Genomic DNA, 26,208 nt, shown 5'->3' with positions numbered 1-26,208 from the left:
GATCCTCTTCTCTCTGTTCTTGTTTAGTAATCTTCGCTGAATAGTCAGGAAGCAGTCTGCAAACTTCAAACGCCGGTTAGGCTCCGAAGTGAATGACGTCAGTGCGATGCTCTCGCTTCCTGTTTATACCCGCGGCGCGGGGCGGAGCGCGAGATGCAAATCTTGCACGCCAATTGTTCATTGGCCTGTTCTTAAGTTCTCGAAGCTGATAGGGGCTCTCTGAAGTGATCCCAATTCGTCGGTTATTACCGACGTACGTCGTAGTGACCGACTGAAAGGGAACAAGAGGGTTTCTCTGTTATATTATTAAATTAAGTATTTCTAGAATTAGGCTTTTCTGGGATTGTTTTTGTCTCAGGTTTCTAAAAAGTATGATTTCATTTAAATCAAAATGATTTAAGTCATTGAATCAGTTGATATGAAGGTAGAACTGCGGCAGTTTTTACACTGTGTTTGTCTGCTGATTATCACAACAGTAAATGCTTTATCTAGAGCTTCATTAAAGTCGAGTGCAGTTTTGTCCTGTGTATGATCACATCAGTAATCACATTCACATACTTCACATGTTTGATTTCAGTCGGGCTGAAGCGATTATTCATAATTTCAAATGTCATGTAAATACCTTTCTAAAGAGAAACTAACAAACCTAGATAATGGATTTTAGCTGCTACAAAATAAACATGAACACAATCACTCTCAAGCAAAGACAAACTGACTGAATGAGGGTGAGAGCAGGATTTCAACAACAGATCTTACAAGTAAAACACAACTGCTGCTGACAAAACCACGTGTCAATATAGGGTTTCTGATATGCAATTCAATCTGTTTCATATTCACACACATATTGTTTAATATATATTTAAGTTAATTACATTACATGAATTCTATCGTGACTGTGAGCACTGAATACAATAAACAAGCATGGGTGGTCTGTTCCCCATAAAACTCTCACCTGAGCTGTGAGATGTAGGGCAGACACTGGAGGAATCCCCTCACTTCACTCTCTTCATCTGTCCAGTCTCTCAGCTCTACTGGTTTCTTCTCTGTTTGTAGTTTCAGCACTTCTAGGAGGATGGAGCTCTTTCTCTCTGAGAGGTTTATGGTCCAGACTGCAGGAGCTGACTGATAAACTGACTGTAATGCTGGAAGGACACTCCTGCCTGTTTGAGTCTCATAGTCCTTCACATGTGACCACAGATCCAGCAGGAAATCACATCTCTCATAATTCACAGATGACAGCAGTTTCTTCACAGTTTCTTCTATTGTCTCTTTCTGATGGAGAGCAGCTTGCAGACACAAATCCAGTATGAATAATCTCTTTCCTTTCTCCCATGATTCAGCTGTTTTATTCTGTGGTTTAATAAATCTAAAGATAGAATGAACAAGATTCAGTCAGAGAGATGACAAAAGGAAACAAATAAAGATTCTTGAAATTAATCAAACAGTTTGTCAAATAATATCCAAGGTTAGTGTAATTGAACAGTGAAAAGTGATGAACAGATGTTTTTATAATTATCTTTAGTTGTCAGTTTTGCCCTGTGGTAAAATTGCATTTTTTCTGGCAAAATATCAACAATTATATGGTTGAAATCAATTACATTTTCAAACAACAAAAAAGAGTGCATAACTGCAAATAAACAGTGAAACATTGGGAAACAAATATAGTAATTTAAATTTCCTGAAACCACAAATGTAAAATTATTAACAGATTCAGTTGATGTTAAAGTAAATCTTTGTCAGACAGACGGTTGCTCCACCATTACTGATGTATCAGTAAACACTTTGGCTGCATTTACATTCACTGTAAAAAAAAAAATCAGGTCTCCAATTGAAAATGTTCTAGTGACTGATCACATCTACATTTTTTAATTGGCAAAATTGAATTTCTGTGAATTAAATTGCATAAATTCACAGAAGTTCAATTTGGCCAACTGAATATTTTTGATTTGATCGGTCACTAAAAAATATTCAATTGGAGACCTGAATTTTTTTTTTTACAGTGTTGACAACCAATTCCATTTCCCCCAGATATAAAACAAAATATATCCACATATCAGCTGTCAGTCTCGCTGTGTGGAAGAAAACATTATGAACTCAGGCACAGAGAACCGCTGATCACAAACAGATGTGAAGGGGTGCACTTGCCAGCTCCCGTTGTTAGCCACCACAACACAAGACCAACAGTGTAAGTGGTATTGCCAGCTGAGACTTCTTGGTCTAAATCATACATCTCTAGTTACCAAGGTCAAAATTAGTGGGGCTGAATTTTCTCTGGTGAATCAGCCAAAATATTATGTTTGTTGACCAATAAAGCATTTATGGAATGAGGAACCAAATTTTCTTTGATCTTTTGAAATACAAGATGTCATTGTACTTTTAAAAAAACTTTTTAGACCCCCCCAAAAATTGGCATAAGTTGAAATCAAGCTTCCTCCACATAGTGATATTAGACTATGGTAGATATTTTCATCTGAACACCTCCTCAACAACACATCAATGCCTACATTACCATATCATATTGGTAACCTGTGAACAATGACATGACAAGAAAGAGAGAGCAGGTCACCAAGACCATAGAGGAACTCATGTTAACAGGCACCTAAAGCTTACTGCAAGATTTAAACTAGTTAAAGATTAAGAGATTCAGCCTTCTGAAGACTCCAGCATCAGGAACGAATGGATGGATTATTTCTTAATGATGTCTAGGATTGTGTTGGAAGATTATGTTTGTTCTGACCGTTTCCCCACAGACTTGGTTTTGTAATCAGGCACAATTTAATGCAGAGTTTGCAAAGAAACTTTTAATGAAAGATAGAGCAATGCTAACTCTATTGGATCTGACAGCAGCCCATCGTAAAGAGCTAGTAAATAGTTTCATAAAAGAACAAATGTAAACAAATTAAAAATGTTTTTTTTATTTACAAATTACGGTTTAATATTTATGGATAATGTTTTCAAAACACTCACGTGCAATAGTGGAGGCACTGATACTTTTTCCTATGAAATGACCAGCCAATCATAACAGTGGCCGTTTACTGACAAGCCTTAAAGGAGATGTGGCATTTAACCAAAGTGTTTGTGACAAAAGGTCAAAATGAGGGTTGAAAATATATATTTTTTTAATATATGACGGTATTTCAAATTTTACATATTAAAGGTCCCATGGCATGAAATTTTAATTTTATGAGGTTTTTCAACATTAATATGAGTTCCCCTAGCCTGAATATTGTCCCCAAGTGGATAGAAATGTTGATCGGTGTAAACCCGAGTTCTGGCTGTCTTTCTCTGCCTTTGAGAAAATGACAGGCCAGACGAGCCAATCCTGAAGTCTCCTGGTTTGACGTCCAAGCAGGAACGGTTTCCTCCCTTTCCTCCGCCCAGAGAATCTGGCACACCCATGCAAGCGCTCGAGAGATCATTGCTTGTGAACGAGTGAACGCTGGCAGTTTCTCAGTGTTTGGATGTACAAACGAAAACAGAAGTCTTTTTTTCAGTTCCTTCTGATCTGTGATCAGTGATTTCTTATGTGTAGCTAATTATTTATTATTCGTGCACACACTGCGGCTTCTCTCTCTCCTGACAGAACGGTGTTTTCGTGTTTTCTATCTTGTGAGTCAGTGTTTTTGTACGTCCTCGTCGCGTCTATCTGTTCTACAATGTGCATACAGTCGTTTCTGCTCAACATCAGCAGAGCCACATCTTTAGAGATAAACCTCAAACACGCCGAAGCTCGGCCTTCAACATCCCCGACCCCCAGTACTGCATCTGGCCCACAGCGGAGGCACCAAACGCGGCGCGAGATTAAGCAGACGGGGGGTAAGCGTGAGGGTATCCGGCTAGGCTAGCCAGCTTTCCCCACAATAAACTGGATTACATTTGATTACTGCTGTTGTGTCTTTGTTTGCGCTGTGTACTCAATGCGCGTCACTGACGCTTTCCATATGATAGGAACATATCTAAAAATAATGGTATTATCAACACTTACTCATAACTCGTTCATCTCGACAGCTGTAATGGTACTTTGCATGTGTTACAAAGTTGGTAATAATGAAGACGGACTCGGCGTGACTGGGACTCGTGTTTATTCAGAACTCTCAAATACAAACACAATAAACTCGCGCTGACTGACAGTGCTCTCATAACTCAGTAGTTACTATAAATAACTTTGTTAGCAATCGCTGAGCTCAGTCTCTGGTACATTAGTGATGTCCGGTTCGCGAACGATCTTTCTTTTGAACCGGTTCTTTTTATTGAACCGAATCAGTACACCAAATCGGACTGAATCGTTCTAAATGGTTTGCGACTCCAGTCAGCGCTGATCCATCATTTACTAAAGTTACTAACTTTCTGACATGAGTGACAGTCCCTCCGACTAAAAATAGACTAATAACCTGAAGTATATGCTGTAACTAAAACAGTTCACTGAACTGAGACTGACAGAACCGATGTGAAGTGAACTCAGGTCCATCCATCTCTCTGGCAGCAGCTCGTGCCTGCTCATGCCTCGTAGACCTCATTAAACCACGCCCCCTCCGCTCATATCAAATGCAAAGATGTCAGCCAATCACAACAGTGGGCGTTTTTATTTCTAAATTATGACATTTTATGATGTAAAAATCATACTAACAATATAAGTACACCTCAGGAAACATTATAAAATAATAGAAAAATGCCATGCCATGGGACCTTTAAATAATCACAAACATCATGTCAAGACCCCTTAAATCTACGTTCAAGTGCATGGACATGAATTTTTTTTTTGGGTTCATTACTTTTCTGCTCTAGTGTGTTTTGGCTCATTATTAATCAATATTAATCTAATTAATTTATCAATATTAATGTAAATTCAGTCAGTTCCATCTCAAGTGAATGTGAACAGTAGAAACAAAAAAAATGGTTGGGTATCAAAACACTGAATCTGTCTCACAGTATAAACGCAGCCAAAAACTTCAGCTACATTAGAACAATATACATTAAGCTTCCATCACTAATGGATCTGATGTAAATATATTTCAAATTAATGACAACATCAAAATAAACTGAATCAAACTGTGAGTGGAATTTTCCCATAAAACTCTCACCTGAGCTGTGAGATGTAGGGCAGACACTGGAGGAATCCCCTCACTTCACTCTCTTCATCTGTCCAGTCTCTCAGCTCTACTGGTTTCTTCTCTGTTTGGAGTTTCAGCACTTCTAGGAGGATGGAGCTCTTTCTCTCTGAGAGGTTTATGATCCAGACTGCAGGAGCTGACTGATAAACTGACTGTAATGCTGGAAGGACACTCCTGCCTGTTTGAGTCTCATAGTCCTTCACATGTGACCACAGATCCAGCAGGAAATCAGACTGATCAATGTGATAATCATAATCTTCATCATCATCTTCAACATAACAGGGGAAAGATGTGTAGCTGCACACTGATGTTAACAGTTCAGTGTAACTTTCTTCTGTATTTGCTTCAAACTCTGATGCTGAAACAAACAGATTCAGCAGAAACTTCACAGCAGCTTCTCTCTTCATCATGAAGATCATGTAATGGAATCTGTGAAGACACACACATAATTATCACTTTACTTTCCAGTGTAGGAGAATATAAAATATAAAAAAGTGACTGAATTATTAATTAATATAAAACCATAAATTGAATAAAAGTTAATATATATTTTTTTATAAACGCATATATAAACGTACTGTGAGCTGCATGAAGCTGCTATAATAGGAAGACATGGACAAAATCAATCTCTATAGACTGACTGAACAAGAGTGAGAGAAGGATTTGAACAACAGATCTACTTACAGCACGACTGTCATAAACAGAGCCGCTAAGACTGTGTCATAAGAACTAATCTGACCAACTAGCAATTATTTAGGACTAATCAGTCTTACTTTTCAGATTCAAATTACACCAATCTACCTTTATATGTAACTGGTTTAAAAAAGTTATGATCAGACTTTAAGAAAAAAATAAGATGACTAACTTATAAGACTAGTCTAAGAAGTTTATGCAACCGGCCGCTGTGGTGTTGGCAAAAACACACTTCAACTCAATGTTTTCAATTCATAGTTTTCACGTGACGTCACACGTCTATAGGAACGCCCACCTGGAGGGCAAAACAAGGCTTTCCTCCATTGCCCTCCAGTCATTACCAGGTTTGTAGTCAGTATTAATGCAGTAAGACAGTGATATTAAAAGACCAAATTCAATATACACATTATTGATGTTGCATAATTTGTAAAGGCAAGAAAATGAACACAGGATATTAATGTAACACAGGGTTTCTCATTAAGTGTTTTTCCTATCGAAAACCATTATAAAGAAAACACATTGCATTCATATTCTTGGCTCATCTGCTCACCTGTATAGAGTATGCATCATCAAAAAGGTGTAAACTTAATTCAATCTTCTAATATCACTGTTATAGTACATTAAGGCACTTTAAGGGTGGGTTGCACTAATAATGATTCTCTAGCCTGGCGTCGGTTCATCCCATCATCCCTTTAAGTCTTACGGTCTACATATCCCAGACAGCATGATAACATTGATACAATGTTGAGTCCAATCCATAATTTGTTTGAGATTGACATTTCAGTATTTAAAGTGTGCTGGATCAACATTGAAAATGTGATGAAAGTCGACAGCACACATGGGTGGAGACAGTGACACTGAACTAACAGTGAATTGATGAGCACACGATCATGCAGGGGATATTCCAGAGAGCAGGTTATGTGACATACCCGGGTATGTTTAAGGGTAAGTAAGCGGATAACCTCAACTTTCGGTTAAAAAAACGGAGGTAACTTTCAGGATATGTATGTAACCATGGCAACTCTCTGAACAAAACATGCTCCAGAGCAGCTCATGATCCAGGGTTAGTTTGCTTAAAAGGTATTCAGATGTGTTTTATATAATTAATATAGTTATTAATATAACTACATTTGTTTCAGTTATATAATATACAATATTATATATTAATTCTAAAGAATTAGAATAAAAATAAATAAAAAAGTTTAAATGTTAATTCAATTCAAATATATTTATTATTTATTTTATTGTCATCTCACACATGGATCTGCAGTCAATTAATTAGCATCAAACAAACAATATATATTTTTTTTCAGTGAATAAAGATTACTTATTAAAAGGAAACATTGAAAAAATGATTTCATAACCACCAAATAGATGGCGATGTGCTCTAAGTAGGTTGTGTAAACCGCTATTAAACAAAGGAAGAAGAGGAAGTAGAATGGCCTGCTTTTTCTTAGCGTCTGTTTCCTTGGTGAATCATCTTGTCTGTTCACGGTTAACATACTCTTGTCTGAACTGAGTTGTCTGAACTTACTCCCTGACTCGTTTTTGGAACCAGCAAACCTCGAGTAAGCAATGTTTGGGTTAATCAACCGAGAGTTCAAGGTATATGTGACGGTAAGTTAACCTTGCTTTCTGGAATACCCCCCTGGTGTGTATCTCTGCAGAACACTAGTGGGTGTTTCCAATCAGTGGGGCATTTTCAAACACGTTACCCGATTTGCTCTAATCCACTGGGGGCTTGGTTTAGGGTTGGCCCTTCATGGTTTTAGAAAGTCTGTTGAAAAATGGTTGAAGAACATCTATTGTAGTTTGAAATTGGCCACTGATTGGTAAACACCCATTTTGGTTTAGCATGTGCACTTCTCGTAGCCTAACTGATGCTTCTCCATTAGAGAGAAAACACAGGTGCATCTTATACAGTCTTGTGTGTTGAACCACCTGACATACATGACTTCTCTTGTACAATTTACCTGATCTACCTTATTATTTCTCTGTTCCTTTGTTTTGCATGCTTGTTATTTTCATTCATTAAAAAGTTATTAAAGTGTTTGAATAAAGCATCCATTTTTCTACATTCTTAAAGGGTAACTAAACCCTAAACCAACTTTTTTTAGTTAATGATCTGTAATACTGGGGCTTTATTAATGCTGTTCATTGATTCGAGTAAATGTTTTGACATTTGAGTATAAAGTGTTTTAATTCTATAAAATATGGTGTAAAACCGCCAAAGTGCTGCCCTCTCAAGGTTGAACGGTGGCTACTGCAGTTGAATTTTCCTATTGGACGTTGTGGTACATCGTGAGGTAGGATGGTACCTCCAACGGCTCACTATCCGCACCCCTACACTTGATCTTAGCCAAAAGGCCGAGAAGCGTTATTGATTACAATTGCTCTTTTTGTAATTGTGAAAAAGAATCTATTGTGCATTTATTTTTTGAATGTGCCTGTTCATCTTTCTTTTGGTATGAGATGTCACAATTTCTAAGTGCTAAAATGAATTGCAACCTAGTCTTAAATTTGTCCTCTGTTTTACTTCATTCACATGAATTTGACTTTTCCAAAAGAATGATATATATTGTTGATTTGTTTTTGTTAATGGGAAAATTTTTCATTCATCAATCTAAATGGAATAACTCGAAACCCAATTTTGCTCATTTTCAAACAGTCTTTAAAGGTTATTTAGAATCTATAACGTTTTCAAAAAACCGAAAAGCCCAAAAAACTGTGTATTTGCTAAATGAATTTAACAAGTTTGTGATGCCCTTTTAATTTTGTTTTGATTTTGTTTTTTTACTTTAACTATTGTTCCCTTTCAGTCGGTCACTACGACGTACGTCGGTAATAACCGACGAATTGGGATCACTTCAGAGAGCCCCTATCAGCTTCGAGAACTTAAGAACAGGCCAATGAACAATTGGCGTGCGAGATTTGCATCTCGCGCTCCGCCCCGCGCCGCGGGTATAAACAGGAAGCGAGAGCACCGCACTGACGTCATTCACTTCGGAGCCGAACCGGCGTTTGAAGTTGCAGAGACTGCTTTCCTGTCTTTCAGCGAAAGAAGAATTGCAAGAACAGAGAAGAGGATCGTGTGCTGGTGTGACGGCGCTTTCCAGCGGGACCGCGAACTCAGCTGCAAGGAACAACTGCTGTTATCACAGCAAAGACACAGTCTGTTGGTATCGGTGGGCGTTCCTATTTTGAGTGCAAACACAGGCTGCACTATCCCCTGTGTGTTGCCGCGGTTTCCCTGGGTGCTTCAGCACTCTCTTAAAAGAGCGATTTCCTCACAAAAAGAGCAACACGGGTGTGACACTGCGTCTTTTTCAAGATGTCATTCCACCCGTGCGTTTCTGGATGCGGTCGTTCCCTCTCGCCCGCTGACGGCCACACTCACTGCATCACGTGCCTGGGCTTACAGCACGCTGAGGCAGCGTTTGTGAATAGCTCGTGTTCTCACTGCGGGAACATGACTATTGCGGTGCTTAGGTCAAGACTCACCTACCTTCGGGAAGGCGGAGTCCCCCTCCCCATACCTCGATCTAGAGCTATCCCTAACCAGGATAGACCTACTTCGACGGATGACCGGGGTGACTTGAGGATTACGTTCAGGACAAACCCGCCTAGTATTCCTACGCAGGTCCCTGAACCCTCACAAGCACTGCTGCCGGTGGCGCCACCGGAAGAGATCGCTGGTCCCGCCCACGGGCACCCAGTCATCTCTTTCGGAGCGCCCGCGGACGAGCAGATGTCGATCGCAGCATCGGAGGGGGAGTTCCAGTCCTCGGAGGATGAAGATTCGGCTGTACTGCCTCCCTCTGGGAGAGTGGCAACGGCCGAGTCGGACCCTGAGTTGACGGCTATGCTTTCCCGGGCCGCCGAAAAGGTCGGGCTTGTGTGGAACCCTCCACCACGTCCCGAGCCTTCTAGGTTGGATGATTGGTTTCTGGGGGGGGGTCGCGCTGGTTCTCAGCGTCCCGCCCCAGTACCATTCTTCCCGGAGGTGCATGAGGAGCTTTCCAGGTCGTGGACGACACCCTTCAGTGCCAGAAACAGACCTGGAGGCTCCTCCCTCCTCACTACCCTTGACGGTGGACAGGCCAAGGGTTACGAGAGGATCCCGCCAGTCGAACGCGCCGTCGCGATGCAGCTGCGTCCGGCGACCGCCTCCGAGTGGCGTGGTGATCCTCGTCTCCCGTCCAAAGCCTGTAGGTTTTCGTCCAGTCTGCGAAGGCCTACAGGTCCTGCGGACAGGCCGCGTCTGCCTTGCATGCCATGGCGTTGCTCCAGGTGCACCAGGCCCAGGCACTCATGGACATGCACGAGGGTAGGTCTGACCCAGAGCTCCTCCGGGAGCTCCGGGCGGCGACGGACCTCGCCCTCCGGGCGACGAAAGTTACCGCCCGTTCCGTGGGTCAGGCGATGTCCACCTTAGTGGTCCAGGAACGGCATCTCTGGCTCAACCTGGCCGACATGAGGGAGACTGACAAGAACCGGTTCCTGGACTCCCCCATATCGTCGGCCGGGTTGTTCGGCGACGCGGTCGAGAATTTCGCCCAGCAATTCTCGGCCGCCCAGAAGCAGACGGAGGCCATCAAACATATCCTGCACCGGCGGCCCGCTGCTGCCTCCACCCAGCCGCCGGCTGCAGCACCTCCGCCTGCCCGTCGCCGAGGACGTCCTCCTGCGGCCGCCCCCGCTCCCGCCCCAGCCCAGCAGCAGCCTTCCACCGGTCGTGGGCGTGGAGCCGGTCGCGGGAAGAACGTCCAGCCCGCTCAGGCCGCTACCAAGCCAGGTGGCAAGCGCCGTCGGAAGAGACCCTGAGACGGGCCGCCCAGAGATGGAGGAAACTGCTCTTCGGGAGATGGCTGCAGCACCACTCCTTCCCCCGGTGGAGGGCCGGGGGAACCCCATTTTATTTTCTGTTCCGCCACTGGCCCCAGTGCCAGTGGCACCCAAATTTTCAATAAAAGAGCAGTTTCTAACATCTCTGGGTGCCAAGAGAGCGCGTCTGACGGTATGCGACGCTACCATGCCTCGTACCCCTCGGACACCTCTCTCCTCGCCAACAGGGGGCGTCGGTTGTGCGGACGCACACAAAGTGCCTCCCCACGCTCGCCCGTCCCCTCAGCGGATGCAGGTCGTGTGTCAGACCCAGACCCCTGCACGGACCACTCCCATGTCGTCCTGGGGCCCCTGCGTTCCGCTGCGCTGCCCCGCTCCGGGTACGTCCGTGGTGCCGATGATCCCGCTTGCTCGGTCTCTGGGGGCCTGGCTAGCGCTCCCCGGCCCGTCTCGCTGGATCATCCGCACCATCAGACTCGGCTATGCGATTCAGTTCGCCCGGCGTCCCCCAAAGTTCAGGGGTGTCCACTTCACTTCTATACCGAAGGAGGGCGCCCCCGTGCTTCAGGCGGAGATCGCTGTCCTATTGGCGAAGGACGCGATAGAGCCGGTCCCTCCAGCCGATATGAAGTCCGGGTTCTACAGCCCGTACTTCATTGTACCCAAGAAAGGTGGCGGGTTACGACCGATCCTGGACCTGCGTTACCTGAACCGCTCCCTCCACAGGATGCCGTTCCGAATGTTAACCCAGAAGCGCATCTTCAGATGCATCCGTCCCCAGGATTGGTTTGCAGCGATCGACCTGAAGGACGCGTACTTTCATGTCTCGATTCTCCCTCGACACAGACCGTTTCTACGCTTTGCTTTCGACGGACGGGCATACCAGTACAAAGTCCTACCCTTCGGGTTGTCCCTGTCGCCCCGTGTCTTCACGAAAGTCGCGGAGGCGGCCATTGCTCCCATGAGAGAGCGTGGTGTTCGCATCCTCAACTATCTCGACGACTGGCTGATTCTTGCCCAGTCGCGGGAGCAGTTGTGCGAACACAGGGACATGGTGCTCCGGCACCTCAGCCAGTTGGGTCTTCGGGTCAACTGGGAGAAGAGCAAACTCTGTCCCGTACAGAGGATCTCTTTTCTCGGGATGGAGATCGACTCGGTCGCCATGACTGCGCGCCTCACAGAGGAGCGCGTCCAGTCGGTGCTGAGCTGCTTGAGTACGCTCAAACGCAGTACAGCGGTTCCACTGAAACATTTTCAGAGGCTCCTGGGGCATATGGCAGCAGCAGCCGCAGTAACGCCGCTAGGGCTGCTCCATATGAGACCGCTTCAGCACTGGCTACACGATCGAGTCCCGAGATGGGCGTGGCACAGCGGGTCCCTCCGTGTCCAAGTGACGCCGAGATGCCGCCAAACCCTCACCCCGTGGTCGGACCCTTCGTTTCTACGGGCAGGAGTGCCTCTAGAACAAGTGTCCAGGCATCATGTTGTCTCCACGGATGCCTCACCCACGGGTTGGGGTGCCACGTACAACGGGCTTGCAGTATCGGGTCTGTGGACGGGGCCCCAACTGCAATGGCATATCAATTGCCTAGAGTTGCTGGCAGTTCGTCTTGCTCTCAGCCGCCTCAAAGGGTCGCTCAAAGACAAGCACGTTCTGGTCCGGACGGACAGCACGACGGCCGTTGCGTACATCAACAAACAAGGTGGTCTACGCTCCCGCCGTTTGTCCCAACTCGCCCGCCATCTCCTCCTGTGGAGTCAGAAGCATCTGAGGTCCCTTCGTGTTATCCACATTCCGGGCCTGCTCAATCGTGCGGCCGACGAGCTGTCACGGTTGCCAGTGCTTCCCGGAGAGTGGCGACTCCACCCCCAGGTGGTCCAGCTGATTTGGAGTCGCTTTGGGGCCGCACAGATCGATCTGTTTGCCGCCCACGACACGACCCACTGCCAGTTGTTCTATTCCCTGTCCGAGGGGACCCTCGGCACGGATGCACTGGCACACAGCTGGCCCCGGGCTCTGCGCAAATATGCGTTTCCCCCAGTGAGCCTTCTTGCACAGACTCTGTGCAAGGTCAGGGAGGACGAGGAGCAACTCCTCTTGGTAGCTCCGTACTGGCCCAACAGGACGTGGTTCCCGGAACTAGTGCTCCTCGCGTCAGCACCTCCTTGGCCCATTCCTCTGAGGCAGGACCTTCTGTCTCAGAGACGGGGCACCCTATGGCACCCGCGTCCAGACCTCTGGAAACTCCATGTCTGGTCCCTGGACGGGACGCGGAGGTTCTAGGTGACCTACCGCAAGCGGTAGTCGACACCATCGCTTCCGCCAGAGCCCCCTCTACGAGACGGCTATATGCGTTGAAGTGGAACCTGTTCGTCGACTGGTGCTCTTCTCGCCGAGAAGACCCCCGGAAATGTTCGATCGGATCTGTGCTATCTTTTCTTCAAGACGGGTTGGAGAGAAGGCTGTCTCCCTCCACCCTCAAGGTATATGTTGCCGCCATCGCCGCAAGCCATGACCTCGTTAATGGTGAGTCCTTAGGCAAGCATGATCTGATCGTCAGGTTCCTAAGGGGAGCGAGGAGACTAAATCCTCCTCGCCCTTCTTCTATACCCTCTTGGGACTTGACTCTGGTGCTGACCGCACTTCAGAGGGCGCCCTTCGAGCCTTTACAGTCAGTAGAGCTTAAGTTCTTGTCTCTAAAGACAATACTCCTGATTGCATTGGCGTCAGTTAAGAGGGTAGGGGACCTGCAGGCATTTTCGGTCGACGAATCGTGCCTGGAATTCGGGCCGGGTGATTCTCAGGTGACCCTGAGACCCCGGCCTGGATATGTGCCCAAGGTTCCCACTACTCCCTTCCGGGACCAAGTGGTGAGCCTGCAAGCGCTGCCTTCGGAGGAGGCAGACCCAGCCCTAGCTTTGCTCTGTCCCGTCCGTGCTCTCCGGACTTACGTGGACAGAACGCAAAGCTTCAGGACCTCAGAGCAGCTCTTCGTCTGTTACGGAGGACAGCAGAAGGGAAAGGCTGTCTCCAAGCAGAGGATGGCCCACTGGATAGTGGATGCCATCGTCTTGGCGTATGAATCCCAAGACGTGCCCTGCCCGCTCGGGGTTAGAGCGCACTCCACTTGTGTCAGGCTGGGTTCCGTATGTCGTGACCCCTACGGTGGTCCCATACGTGTATTTCCACGGTACAGCTCCCTACGGCGAGCTCGTGTCTTTCCCTTGGCAGAGTTCTCTGCCGTCTCAGTACGGTGTCGTCCCCCGCCTGCATTAGGCCGGGGCCTCCCCTGGGACTCCGTATGTTGTGCTGCCCACGGCCAGCCCATACGTGTTCTCCACATGGTAACTCCCTCCGGGCATGATGTGGCTCCCGCAGCGTCCTTCGGGCACGCTTTCCCAGCGTTATCCAATCAAGTCTGCTGAATGGGTCTTGCGGAACAGCAGTATGACTCTTCTAGCGTGAATCTTCCCGCCCGCTTCAGAACGGGGTCTGAGGGGCTCTCGCTGGGCGCTGGAAGTGGTAGTAACTGTGGCGTTTTCCATAGGGATCCCAATTCGTCGGTTATTACCGACGTACGTCGTAGTGACCGACTGAAAGGGAACGTCTCGGTTACGTATGGTAACCCTCGTTCTTTCACTGTATACTTGAAAAATGTGTAAATGTGTGGAATTGTGTTGCTATTGAATTCTGTAATTTTGAATGTATAATAAAAAAAATAAAAAAATAAAAAAAAAAGAATCCGGAAAAAAAAAAAAAAAACTATCCCTAACACTAATGCCCCTAACACTAATATTGTGAGCCTTTTGCACATATAGGCTAAATGTGGTCTTTAAAGGCAGGCATGATGTTATTAAAAAAATGCTCCATGATGAACGGTAACATTTTTATCATGTTTCAATATACTTTTTGTCTGTTTCACACCAGATTTTTCCTGTAAGTGGTAAAAAAGGATCATGTAATTTTAATGAATGCATTTTGTTCAGGTCGTGGACATCAACACAAGGAGGGAATCAGTTCTGAAATGTTTAATCATCTACTTTGGTGAATCTGTTCACCATCTCATCAAGGAAATTCAGGTATGTACATTGCTCAGCCATCCACACACATACTTACATACTGGTAGGGCTAAAAAAAATTAGAATGTAGTCTAAGTTCAGTAATTTCTGTAAAAAAAAAAAGTTACAAAAAAATTGTAACTCGTGCATTATATTCATTACACAAAGTGAAATATTTCACGCAATTATTTGTGCTACTTTTGTTGATTGCAGCTTATAGCTATGTTGACGTATATGCACTAAATACTTGGTTGAGTATTTTGGCCTCCTTTTGCATGAATAGCTGCATCAGTGTGGTCTGTAGGCAGCCTAGGGTCTGACATCTGTACACAAAAACAAAAGACTGCAACAGTGCTATCAACCACTCAAAACCAAAATAGTGTTTAATTTTCTGAGATGCTGAATTAGGGGTTTTGATTGTCTGTAAGCCGCAACCATCAAAATTTACACTAATATTTACTTGAAATATTTCGCTTTGTGTAATGGATCAATATAATATACAAGTTTTCACTTTTTACCTTGAATTATTAAAATTTATTAACCTTTTGACTATATTATAATTTTTTTTTGTCAGAGAGAGAGAGAGAGAGAGAGAGAGAGAGAGAGAGAGAGAGAGAGAGAGAGAGAGAGAGAGAGAGAATTGAATTTTGAAAAAACTTTAATTCACAAGTAGTCAACAATTACAATCACCTTTTTAACAAACAATCGTGTGTATAAAAATTAGGCTACTTACAATATTTTTTTTTTAGAAGCAAAAGATTAAATCATCCTCAATTACTGTACACAACACATCATGACTGCACCATCTCATTTTAAAAGTGGAAAGATCATTCATGTCATTGTAAAACCTGAAATCAATCAGCATTCTTGCTTTGACTAAAGATCTAAAAACCAGAATCACATCATCATTACACTCTTTCTCTATTTTACTTTTTCTACTCATATAAATCGCCAATTTGGCTTGACCAAAAATAAAATTCAACAATTGAAACTATGCGTTTTTTCTGCACATACTTAAAACCAAATATAAAAATTTCAGGATGAAAAATCTCATTGAACTTATCACACATTTCTTGAACCAACAAAAATAAAGGCGTAAGCCTAGAACAGTACACAAAAGCATGAAAAACAGTCTCCTTTTGAAGACAAAACGGACAACCCGGGTTTTTACTCGCATCCAAAACAGAAATAAAAGAGTTGACTGCAATAGCCCCGTGCAGAATTCTCCACTGCAAATCACCCGTCTTTTTTAGTAATGGTGTTTTATATAGCACTCTCCATTCAGGTTTTACATCATTGCATACTTTAAAAACTGACCGCCAAGGGGTATCAATTCTTTTGTCAAGCATTTTTTTGTTCAGAATAAGAACACACATTTTATACAGATCTTTACCTTTACAAGAAAAAAAATCAACTGAAAGGAAACCTTCTAGTTTAAAAAAAAAACCTGAACACTCTTCGAAATTCGGCTGGATTAACACACATGGAAACAGGTCATCACTATCAGGGATACTAGCCCCTGAAAAAAAATCTTCCAATAACAAATTTTCTTCACTTGTAAAGGTTTCTTTTAACTTGTTTACGAAACGTGTCATCAAGCGCATAGATCTTAGTCCAAGTTTTTTTGTAACAGCCTCTATGTCCTTAAATTGAGGCCCAGTTAAGGACACTAAATGGCTCAACACCACCACTCCTGAGTTCTGTAGCACCTTACTGAAACCCTGTAGAAATGTGGAAGAGGAACTGTCCAATCTAGCTTTGAAAATCAAAGGTTCATTCAATAGCCAGTAAATGGAATGGAAGTTCTCAGTCTTTTGGATGTAAAAAAGACTCCAAACTTTAAAAAGGTTCTGATAAAAAGAAGAGAGATGCGAGAGGTCCATACTTTTGGGGTCCATCAAAAAAAGGGCTTTATCCAGAGCAAAACCTCCAACAGTCCATAGTAAGGCACAGCTAATGGCCCTCCAGCTTACATTCACTGGCCCATCAAGAAGTCTTTGTAGAAAAAATAACCGAAAAGTTGCAATTCTGCTCTGTAGATTAATTAATCCCTGACCACCCTCTTCTTTAGGTAGATACAAGATGCTCTGTGGGATCCAATGAAGTTTATCCCAAAAAAAGTCCACAAAAGTTGCTTGAATTTCTGCCATTAACTTTGCAGGGGGATCAATACATGCCAGTCTATGCCAAAGCAGTGATGCAACCAGATTATTGACAATAAGTGTTCTACCTCTATAAGACATGTTAGGTAAAAGCCATTTCCATTTATCGAGACGACCTTTTACTTTCTGTAACATTCCATCCCAATTTTTTTGCACAACATTTTCATCTCCCAAAAACACCCCAAGATATTTCATACCACATCTACTCCAAACTAAACCTTCAGGAAGAGTGGGTTCCCCCTCCTTCCATGCTCCTAATAAATAGGCCTCACTTTTTTTCCAATTTATTTTTGCTGAGGAGCATTTTTCAAAGTCTTCTAATAATTTAGATAAAGCCTGTATGTCATTTTGTCTATTAATTAAAATTATAATATCATCAGCATACGCTGATAAACAAAAATTAAAACTACAATTTGGTATTCTTAAACCATCCAAACTCTTCCTAATTTGTTGGAGTAGTGGTTCAATTGCAAGTGAGTATAGCATTCCTGACAATGCACATCCTTGTCGGATTCCTCTATTAACCTTGAATGGAGCACATAAAACACCATTAATTTTGATTACACTTTCAATGTCACAATAAAGATTTTTCACCATTCCTAAAAAAATTTCTTTGAAACCAAAAGCTTCTAGAGTATTCCATAAATATGAGTGTTCAACTCGATCAAAAGCTTTTTCTTGATCAAGGGACAACAAACCGCAATTGATATTAAATATTTCAGAAGCCTGTATAATATCTCTAATAAAAGAGACATTGTCAAAAATTGACCTTGTAGGCACACAATAAGACTGATCAGCATGGATCACCTGCCCCATTACCCTGGCCAATCTATTTGCCAATGTTTTTGAGACTAACTTATAGTCACTGCATAAGAGTGAGACTGGCCTCCAGTTTTTAATCTCAGTGAGATCTCCTTTTTTTGGCAGAAGGGTAACCACTGCTCTTCGGCAGCTCAACGGCAACCCGCCCTCCAGCAAACCTTCGTTGAGCACCTCAAGCAGATCAGCTCCAATCTGTGACCAAAACGTTTTCAGAAAATCGACCGGTATCCCATCTATTCCAGGAGTTTTTCCGGACTCCATACTCTGGAGTGCTTCATGGAGTTCTCCTAAAGTTAGGGAACTCTCCAGGTCATTTTTAGATTCTTCTGAGATCTTGGGTAAGCTTTCACCCAAAAACCGTTTTCCACTTTCTAGCCTACCCTCACTCCCATACAGGGACTGATAAAAACTCACTGCCTTCTCACAAACCTCTCTAGGATTTGATAATAAATTACCATCCTCGGAACGTAAGGCATGAATTATACGCTTTTGCCCATTTTTTCTTTCATGGCCAAAAAAATATTTGGAAGGTGCATCCATCTGATCAACATTAAAAAATTTTGCACGGACTAAAGCCCCTTGCGCTTTATAGTCTATTAATTCTTTGAGCTCAGCTTTTTTCTTTAAAAAGGTTTCTAAATAAATACTATCACTTGAGGTTTGAGTCAATTCCTGTAAATCCATTATTTGTTTTTTTAGCGACTCCAATGAACGAGTTAAATCCTTTGTGACATTTTTAGTGTATTGCTGTGTAAACTGTTTTATTTGTACTTTGCCATAGTCCCACCATTGTTGTAGGGAATTAAAAGATGACTTTGTTTTTTTAAACTCTTTCCAAAAAAACTCAAAAGATTCTATAAAAAACTTATCATTTAGAAGACTTGTATTAAAATGCCAGTATGCGCTTTTAAATCTAAATGTATTCAAAAAAAATTTACAACTCACTAAATGATGATCAGAAAAGGATACTGGCGTGATATAGCATTTATTAAACATGTTCAATTGATGCTTAAAACCATACAGTCTGTCTAATCTAGTTAAAGATAAATGATTATCATGTGTATGAGCCCATGTATACTGTCTTTCATTTCCATTCAGAGCTCTCCAAACATCACACAAATCATATTTTTCAATTAAATGAACAAGACGTTTACGTGAGGCCATGTGGGGTTCAACATGATTTCTGTCTCGATCACATTCAGTACAATTAAAATCACCACCTACAAATAGTAAGTCTTCTGTACAACAATTTTGTAAGGTTGAGCAAAGGGTGTCTAAAAATAAAAGTCTTTCCACAGGTGCAATTGGAACATAGATGCAAATCAAAACAAGAACAAAACTTTGAAAAGTGGCTCGAACTTTTAACAATCTACCTTTTATAATTTCATCAACATCATAAGAAATTGGTTTAAAGTTCTTATTAAATAAAATAGCAACTCCGCCACTTAAAGTAGAGTTGTGGCTTAAAACAGGTGTTCCATTGAACTCTTTCATCCAATCAATAACATTATCTGAGCTACTATGTGTCTCTTGTAAGAATGCTATATCTATATTTTTCTGTTGAATTTCATCAAAAATATTTGCTCTTTTCTTAAAATTCCTTGCACCATTTACATTTAAAGAAGCGAGATGTATTTCACTCATCAAAAGAAAAGTTAAAAAGAAAAGATACACTCCATGATGCCAAAAAAAGGAGCTATCTCTATTCACTTGCCATCTTTATTTAGGGCATTGTTAGTGTTCCTCACAATTTTTTTAAGTCTATAAACTTCCTTGTTGGTAAAGCAATCTCCGTCCATAAAACTCTTTGCTTTATCAGCAAACTGCTTTAGGTCAGGGAAATAATCTTTTACCCTTACTCCTCTCTTGTTTTTCGTCGATCTTAAGAACAATTGTATATCCTCAAGTTCGTAGCTACGATCTACAACTTCACTTTGAGAAAAACTCACGCTACATTCTGAGGAATCACTGTCTCTCTCGGTGTCTTGTGTCTCATTTGCGTCATCAATTTTGCTAACTTTTGCCTCTAAAAAGTTGTTTTTTAATCTTCTTTTTTTAGGCATCTTAAAAAGGTTCTCTTTCTCCGTCAACTTTGCTTCACTAGTTTCACTTATAGCCGTTTGATTCTGTTCGTCATTTCTGCTGTCTTTTTGGCTCTCAGACAGAGAAACCGATGACTAACTAGAAACCGTAACTGCACTATTAGGACACGACTCAGTTTGCTCATTCGGAGCTGTGGCTAACCCAGCCTCAGACTCCCCCGGAGGATTTTCTACAGTTTCTGTCACAAGACTCAACTGGGTCTGGTCAGCACTCTTTATTCATTACTATGTATTGTCTTGCCAGGATATGCCAGGTGATGGACTGGAGCAAACAATGGCCGTCTTAATCAGTGAGACAGACACCAGGGTTCTCATTGAGTCCACAGAGGTCCTCAGAAACGTGCCCTCAACTGCAGCTGCTGTAGCAATGCTGTTTGGACTGACATATGTGCTAAACCTCAAGTATCCAAAAGAACTGAAATTCACTTTTGAGTTTTTTCAGAAAGTTTTTATGGAACTTGACACAAGAAAAATGACCCCCAAAATATGTCGCCTCTGCACTCTGCTGCATAGTCAATGACTTGATGAACATAGGATGGCAGAAATTCTTTCACCCCAGTCTCCACTACATCGTATAAGTAGTTCAGTAGTTGTTTGTTTGTTTACTGGATGTGGCAATATCTATGTTGTGTATTTGATTTACATTTAATTCTTCTGCCAAAAATGTTAATTCCTGAGAGAAGCAGACCAACTGTTTTTAGGTATTTGTTCTTATTTCTTATTCTTGTTCTTATTGCTCTTATGATATATTCACGTTTTAATACTGCTATGAATTCAACTTGAAATGAACTGATCACTTGATCTTTCTTAGAATTACATTTGTATTTGTAAAACAATGTTTGTTTTGCCAAAAAAGTCTAATCTTAAAAACAGTGATTTTTTCCTACAAGATTTAATAAAGATTGTCAATTGTGAAGCCTTTTATATTACTTGCATTGAATACATATTTTAGATTGAAGAAAATTCAATTTAGATCAAGTTTCTTAAAAACCTTTTTTTTTAATTTAAGCCAATTTAAAATATTGATTTACACCAAACAGGGGCGTAAATTTCATTTAACAGTAGGGGGGGACGATAAACATGAAATTTCTCAAGAGCAATTTTTGAAGGGGACACAAATAATACAGCCAAAATCGTACTTGTAAGGATATGTGTACCACAAAAATTTTTTTAAAAAATATAAAAAACAATTTGTGCTTATTTGGCGTTTTGGTGCACTGAAAAATTATCTAATGTCCGTTTTTCTTTTCTCTGTCATTTTATCTGACCAACAACACAAAGCAATAGTTGTTTAAATATGAGTAGGTTCACCACACAGTCATATTAGGCCTATATAAAATTATCTTGCATCCTCCACATAGTATTTTATACTATGATATTCAGATCTTTACATATTCAACTGCAGCAAGCCCTCTGATCTGCCACTTATTATCATATTGAGCAAAACCCAACACAGATCTGACAGAGCGCCGTGCGCATATACTTTAGGTTTAGAATTAGCGCCAATTCGAGGGTGGGTTGCTTGAATTATGGGTTCATTAGTCTATTATTCTTAATGAAAAACACAGCAAGAAAACAGTACAATGACACACTCCCTTAAATAGGCACTTTTACATTTCGCTTTGAAACCAAATCTTCCGCGATCATCTTGTCTGTCAGCTGTTTGCTCTAGTGATGAATGAAATCTGACTCTCGTTGGGCTCGTGCTGTATTGAGCAGACACGTTCAGTTTTTAATTGTTGTGTCTGTTCTCTAACTAAACAAAATTATTTTATTACTATAAAAATGAAAATGACGGTGCCCGGGGCGGTGCCGCGGTGGGCAAGTGATATTAACAGTGTTTTGCCTAATCTGTATTAAAGAGAAAAGAGTCAATTCATCTGATGTTTAAAGTGAATAAAATAGCATTGACAGCTTACTGGAGTTTCACAACTGCTGTCTGAAGAGCTTTGTTCTCTCCCCAAACTTGTGTGGTAGTTTTTTTACGTTCTATGGGTAACGTTAGGTGCGCGGTGGATCAAACCACTGTGGGGCAAGGGGGAGGGGGGACTCAAAATGTTTCTAAACTTAAACGCATTTTTTGTCCCGTTTGCTTTTGTATTGTTTTACTACTTACACATTTATTTTAAGTATATATCATTATATTATTGACAATACTCAGCATGGTTTTTAGGGGGGGGGGCAGCCCTCAGATTGGGGGGGGGTCCTGTCCCCCCCGTCCCCCCCGTGATTTACGCCCCTGATCAAACTCAGAAAAGAGTTTGCAGGAAATCAAGTCTGTTCAAAAACATTTTTTTTTTATTTAAGCCAATTTAAAATATTGATTTACACCAAATTCAGAAAAGAGTTTGCATGAAATGCAGAAAATTAGTTTGAACTGAATGGTTTCTGAACATTAGGTCAATGTAAAATCTTTATTGTGAATGGTTACTTCAATTTTATTAAGTTAATCCAATGTTTCACTTTTTACAGTGTACCTCGAGTAAGCAAGGTTTGGGTTAATCAAGAGAGAGTTCAAGGTATATATGGTGGTAAGTTAACCTTGCTTTCTGGAATACCCCCCTGGTTTGGAACAACTTGAGGGTGAGTAAATTATGAAAGAAATTTCATTTCGGGGTGAACTTTTTATTTGTAAAAACCTAAGATATTTTATTCTTTAAGGTAAACTTGTTATTTGAATGCTATGTAGTTTCATGGAAAATGAACTGAGATTTATGTAATGGAAGTTTTCATTGGTCATAATGACTTTGATTCACTGCTTCAGGTGTGTTTAATTAGGGCTGGAGATAAACTTGTGCTGTGTTCCACTCCACTTTTAGACACGCACTTGCGAACTCTTCTAATCACTTCCCCTCGGGGGAATCCTGGGTGCCATTTTGAAGTGCGTTCCACTTTGTGAAGTGGACGAGGGAAGTTTATATGGACAGACCCGATTTTGACAGAGGGAGCGAGTCTACTTCATATGTACACTTCAGGCAGCTTCATATACCACAATGCAACACGAACGTGACATCACAGCATATCGCGTTTAATTTACCCCACCACAAACAACTGATATTTTTATTATTTTTAAAAACATTTAAAACAGTCCAAACACACCTATATACATATAGAATGCTGCATTAAACAATTTCATAAAAAAAAAAAAAATAATAATAATAATAATAAATCAACTCCATAGTGGATTTGAAGTGATCAAGGGCTTAGGACGTTCCAGTTCAGTCCATTGCAAAGCTTCCTCCAGTTGTGGGCACTCATGCAACATAAGCAATGACGCACATCCGAGTGAACGAGACGGAGGGAAGTTAGCAAGTGAAGGGCATGATAAAAAATGAACTGGAACGCAGCACAAGTGGGAAAAATCAGACACACTTTCTTTTGATATTGAAGCATTAATACATTTTAGAAAAATAGAATAAATATACAGAATTTAACGGTACTATAATCATAGTTCAAATATTTTGTGTTGAGCAAATTTTTTTTTTAAATGAATCATATTACGTTTAGTATGTTAACATTCTTACATTTACATTTACAACGCTTTTATCCAAGCGACTTACATTGCATTCAAGGTACATATTTACTTTTTTTTTCAGTTCTTGCTTTCCCTGGGAATCGAACCCATGGCCTTGGCATTGCTAGCGCCACACTCTATTGTTTGAGCTACAGAAAAGTTACAGGAAAGTTTTTGACTGAATTGACTTGTTCTTAAGTAATATCATGCTTTCTTTTTCAGATTTCAGAGAGCCCAAAGGAAAAGAGGCAGAAAGACAGATTTTTAAAACCTGAACCGTTGTATGGAATTCCAAACCTGCCATTATTAAAAATAAATAAATACATAAATAAATATACACATAAAATGTAAAAAATAAAATAAATATATAAATAAATATACATAGAAAAGCAAAAAAAAGAAAATAAATAATTATTTATACATTTATTTCCTTATTTTTGTATATATTTATTTATTTATTCTTTTATTTATTTCCACATTTATTTATTTCTACATTTATTTATTTCTACATTTATGTATTTCTACATTTATTTATTTCCATAATATTAGAGTACTCTGATGTTGCTGGATTAAATACTCTAAAAGATGCTGGTCTACGCCATGACTTTGATACCTCAGTATGAAGATCAGGGAAGAATGGTAAGCCCCGCTTTGAAGGCTGTGATCTCGCGGGCAAGAAGTGTTCGTCTAATTTGCTCTTTGTCTGACGAGCTCCCTGCTCTTCGGCTGGCCAATCTATATTTAACCTGGTAACAGTGCAAGTCACAACCTCCAACAGCTCAACAGTGTGTGGTGATTCGGTGTCAACTTCCAGGCTTTCAACATCTAGATCCTCGGAACTAGAGTGTTGATGCACCTGCGCTTCAGCGTGAGGAGAAGAAACCGCAGCGCGTGCTTCTGACTCGCGAACTGGAGCGTCAGGTCTAGCGGGTAAGGGCAGAGATAGGGGATCACCCGTCTCTAACCCCGCCACTAGATCCATCTGCGAACCCCAGGACACGTGCCTTTGCCGTGCCTCAGCAGCGGCGGGACCCGAGTCCTGGGGATCGTGAGCCGAAGCACCCTCCTCAAAGAGTGCTCGGCGGGACCGGAGAGTTCTCAATGCCAGCCTCTCATAATGCTCGCAGACAGCCCCCTCGAGGGCTGCTTGGGCATGCTCCGGTCCCAAACACATGACACACAACTCGTGTGTATCCCCACCCGTAATGAAATGAGGGCAGGGAGTATCACACTTCTTAAAGGTCCCATGGCATGAAATTTTCATTTTATGAGGTTTTTCAACATTAATATGAGTTCCCCTAGCCTGAATATTGTCCCCAAGTGGCTAGAAATTTTGATCGGTGTAAAACCGAGTTCTGGGTGTCTTTCTCTGCCTTTGAGAAAATGACAGCCCAGACGAGCTGATCTGGAATTTTCCTGTTATGAATTCAGGTTACCTCCCTTTCCTCCACCCAGAGAATTTGGCATGCCCATGCGAGCGCCATATTTGTCCTTGAGAGATCATGGCTTGTGAACGAGTGAATGCTGGCAGTTTCTCAGTGTTTGGATGTATAAATGAAAACATAAGTCTTTTTTCAGTTCCTTCTGATCTGTGATCAGTGATTTCTGATGTGTAGCTAATTATTCAAGTTCACACAGAACTTTATTATTCGTGCTGCGGCTTCTCTCTCTCCCGACAGAACGGTGTTTTCGTGTTTTCTATCTTGTGAGTCAGTGTTTTTGTACGTCCTCATCGCGTCTATCTGTTCTACATACAGTCGTGAGTTTCTGCTCAACATCGGCAGACTCACATCTCTTTAGAGATAAAGCTCACACACGCCGAGGCTCGGGCTGCACTGACCGGTCGGCCTTCAACATCCCCGACCCCCAGTACTGCATCTGGCCCACAGCGGAGGCGCCATACGCGGCGCGAGATTAAGCAGAAGAGGGGTAAGCGTGAGGGTATCAGGGCTATCCAGCTATACCCACTATAAACTGGATTACATTCGATTACTGCTGTTGTGTCTTTGTTTGCGCTGTGTACTCAATGCGCGTCACTGACGCTTTTCATATGATAGGAAAATATCTAAAAATAATGCTATAATAAACACTTACTCGTAACTCGTTTATCTCGACAGCTGTAATGGTACATTGCATGTGTTACAAAGTTGGTAGAATAATGATGAAGACGGGCTCGGCGTGACTTGGACTCTCTATTCAGAGCTCTCAGATACAAACAAAATAAACTTGCGCTGACAGCGCTCTCACAAATCAGTAGTTACTATAAATAACTTTGTTAGCAATCGCTCCGTCTCTGGTCCCTGATGTCCGGTTCGCAAACGAATCATTCTTTTGAATCGGTTCTTTTTAGTGAACCGAATCAGTTCACCAAATCGGACTGAATCGTTCTAAACGGTTCGCGTCTCCAATCAGCGCTGATCCATCATTTACTGAAGTTACTAACTTTCTGACATGAGTGTCAAACCCTCAGACTATAAATAAACAAATAACCTGTAGTATATGCTAGTAACTACAACAGTTCACTGAACTGAGACTGACAGAACTGATGTGGAGTGAACTCAGGTCCATCTGTCTCTCTGGCAGCTGACTCGTGCCTGGTAGACCTCGTTAAACCACGCCCCCTCCGCTACAAGATCAATGATACTCATTAAAATGCAAAGATGTCAGCCAATCACAACAGTGGGCGTTTTTACTGAAGTCTCACAGCAGACACGCCTCTTGAAACAGGGCATTCAGCCACAGGGCAAACATCAGTATAGAAAAAATGCCTTTTATTTCTAAATTATGACATTTTATGAGGTAAAAATCATACTAACAATATAAGTACACCTCAGGAAACATTATAAAATAATAGAAAAATGCCATGCCATGGGACCTTTAAACTGTTCCATTGTTTTGTT

General features: G+C 41.9%; 1 protein-coding gene across 20 annotated transcripts in view; it reads right to left on the bottom strand.

Moving 5' to 3' along the window:
* Nucleotides 1-26,208, bottom strand: part of LOC307130835 (uncharacterized protein) — a 154,349-nt gene that overhangs the window by 65,347 nt on the left and 62,794 nt on the right. For 19 of the 20 annotated variants that reach the window (XM_079824060.1, XM_079824065.1, XM_079824070.1 and 16 more), the window contains 2 exons: nucleotides 5,082-5,540; nucleotides 953-1,366 (listed from right to left, as the gene is read on the bottom strand). In XM_079824060.1, the coding sequence (XP_079680186.1) occupies nucleotides 953-1,366; nucleotides 5,082-5,540 (873 nt within the window). The remainder of the gene's footprint in view (nucleotides 1-952; nucleotides 1,367-5,081; nucleotides 5,541-26,208) is intronic. The other variant, XM_079824069.1, reaches the window with a different exon arrangement.

This window comes from Gobio gobio (assembly GCF_949357685.1).
Source record: "Gobio gobio genome assembly, chromosome: 8".
NCBI classification, from domain to species: domain Eukaryota; kingdom Metazoa; phylum Chordata; class Actinopteri; order Cypriniformes; family Gobionidae; genus Gobio; species Gobio gobio.
This window is presented reverse-complemented; position numbering and strand designations above follow the sequence as displayed.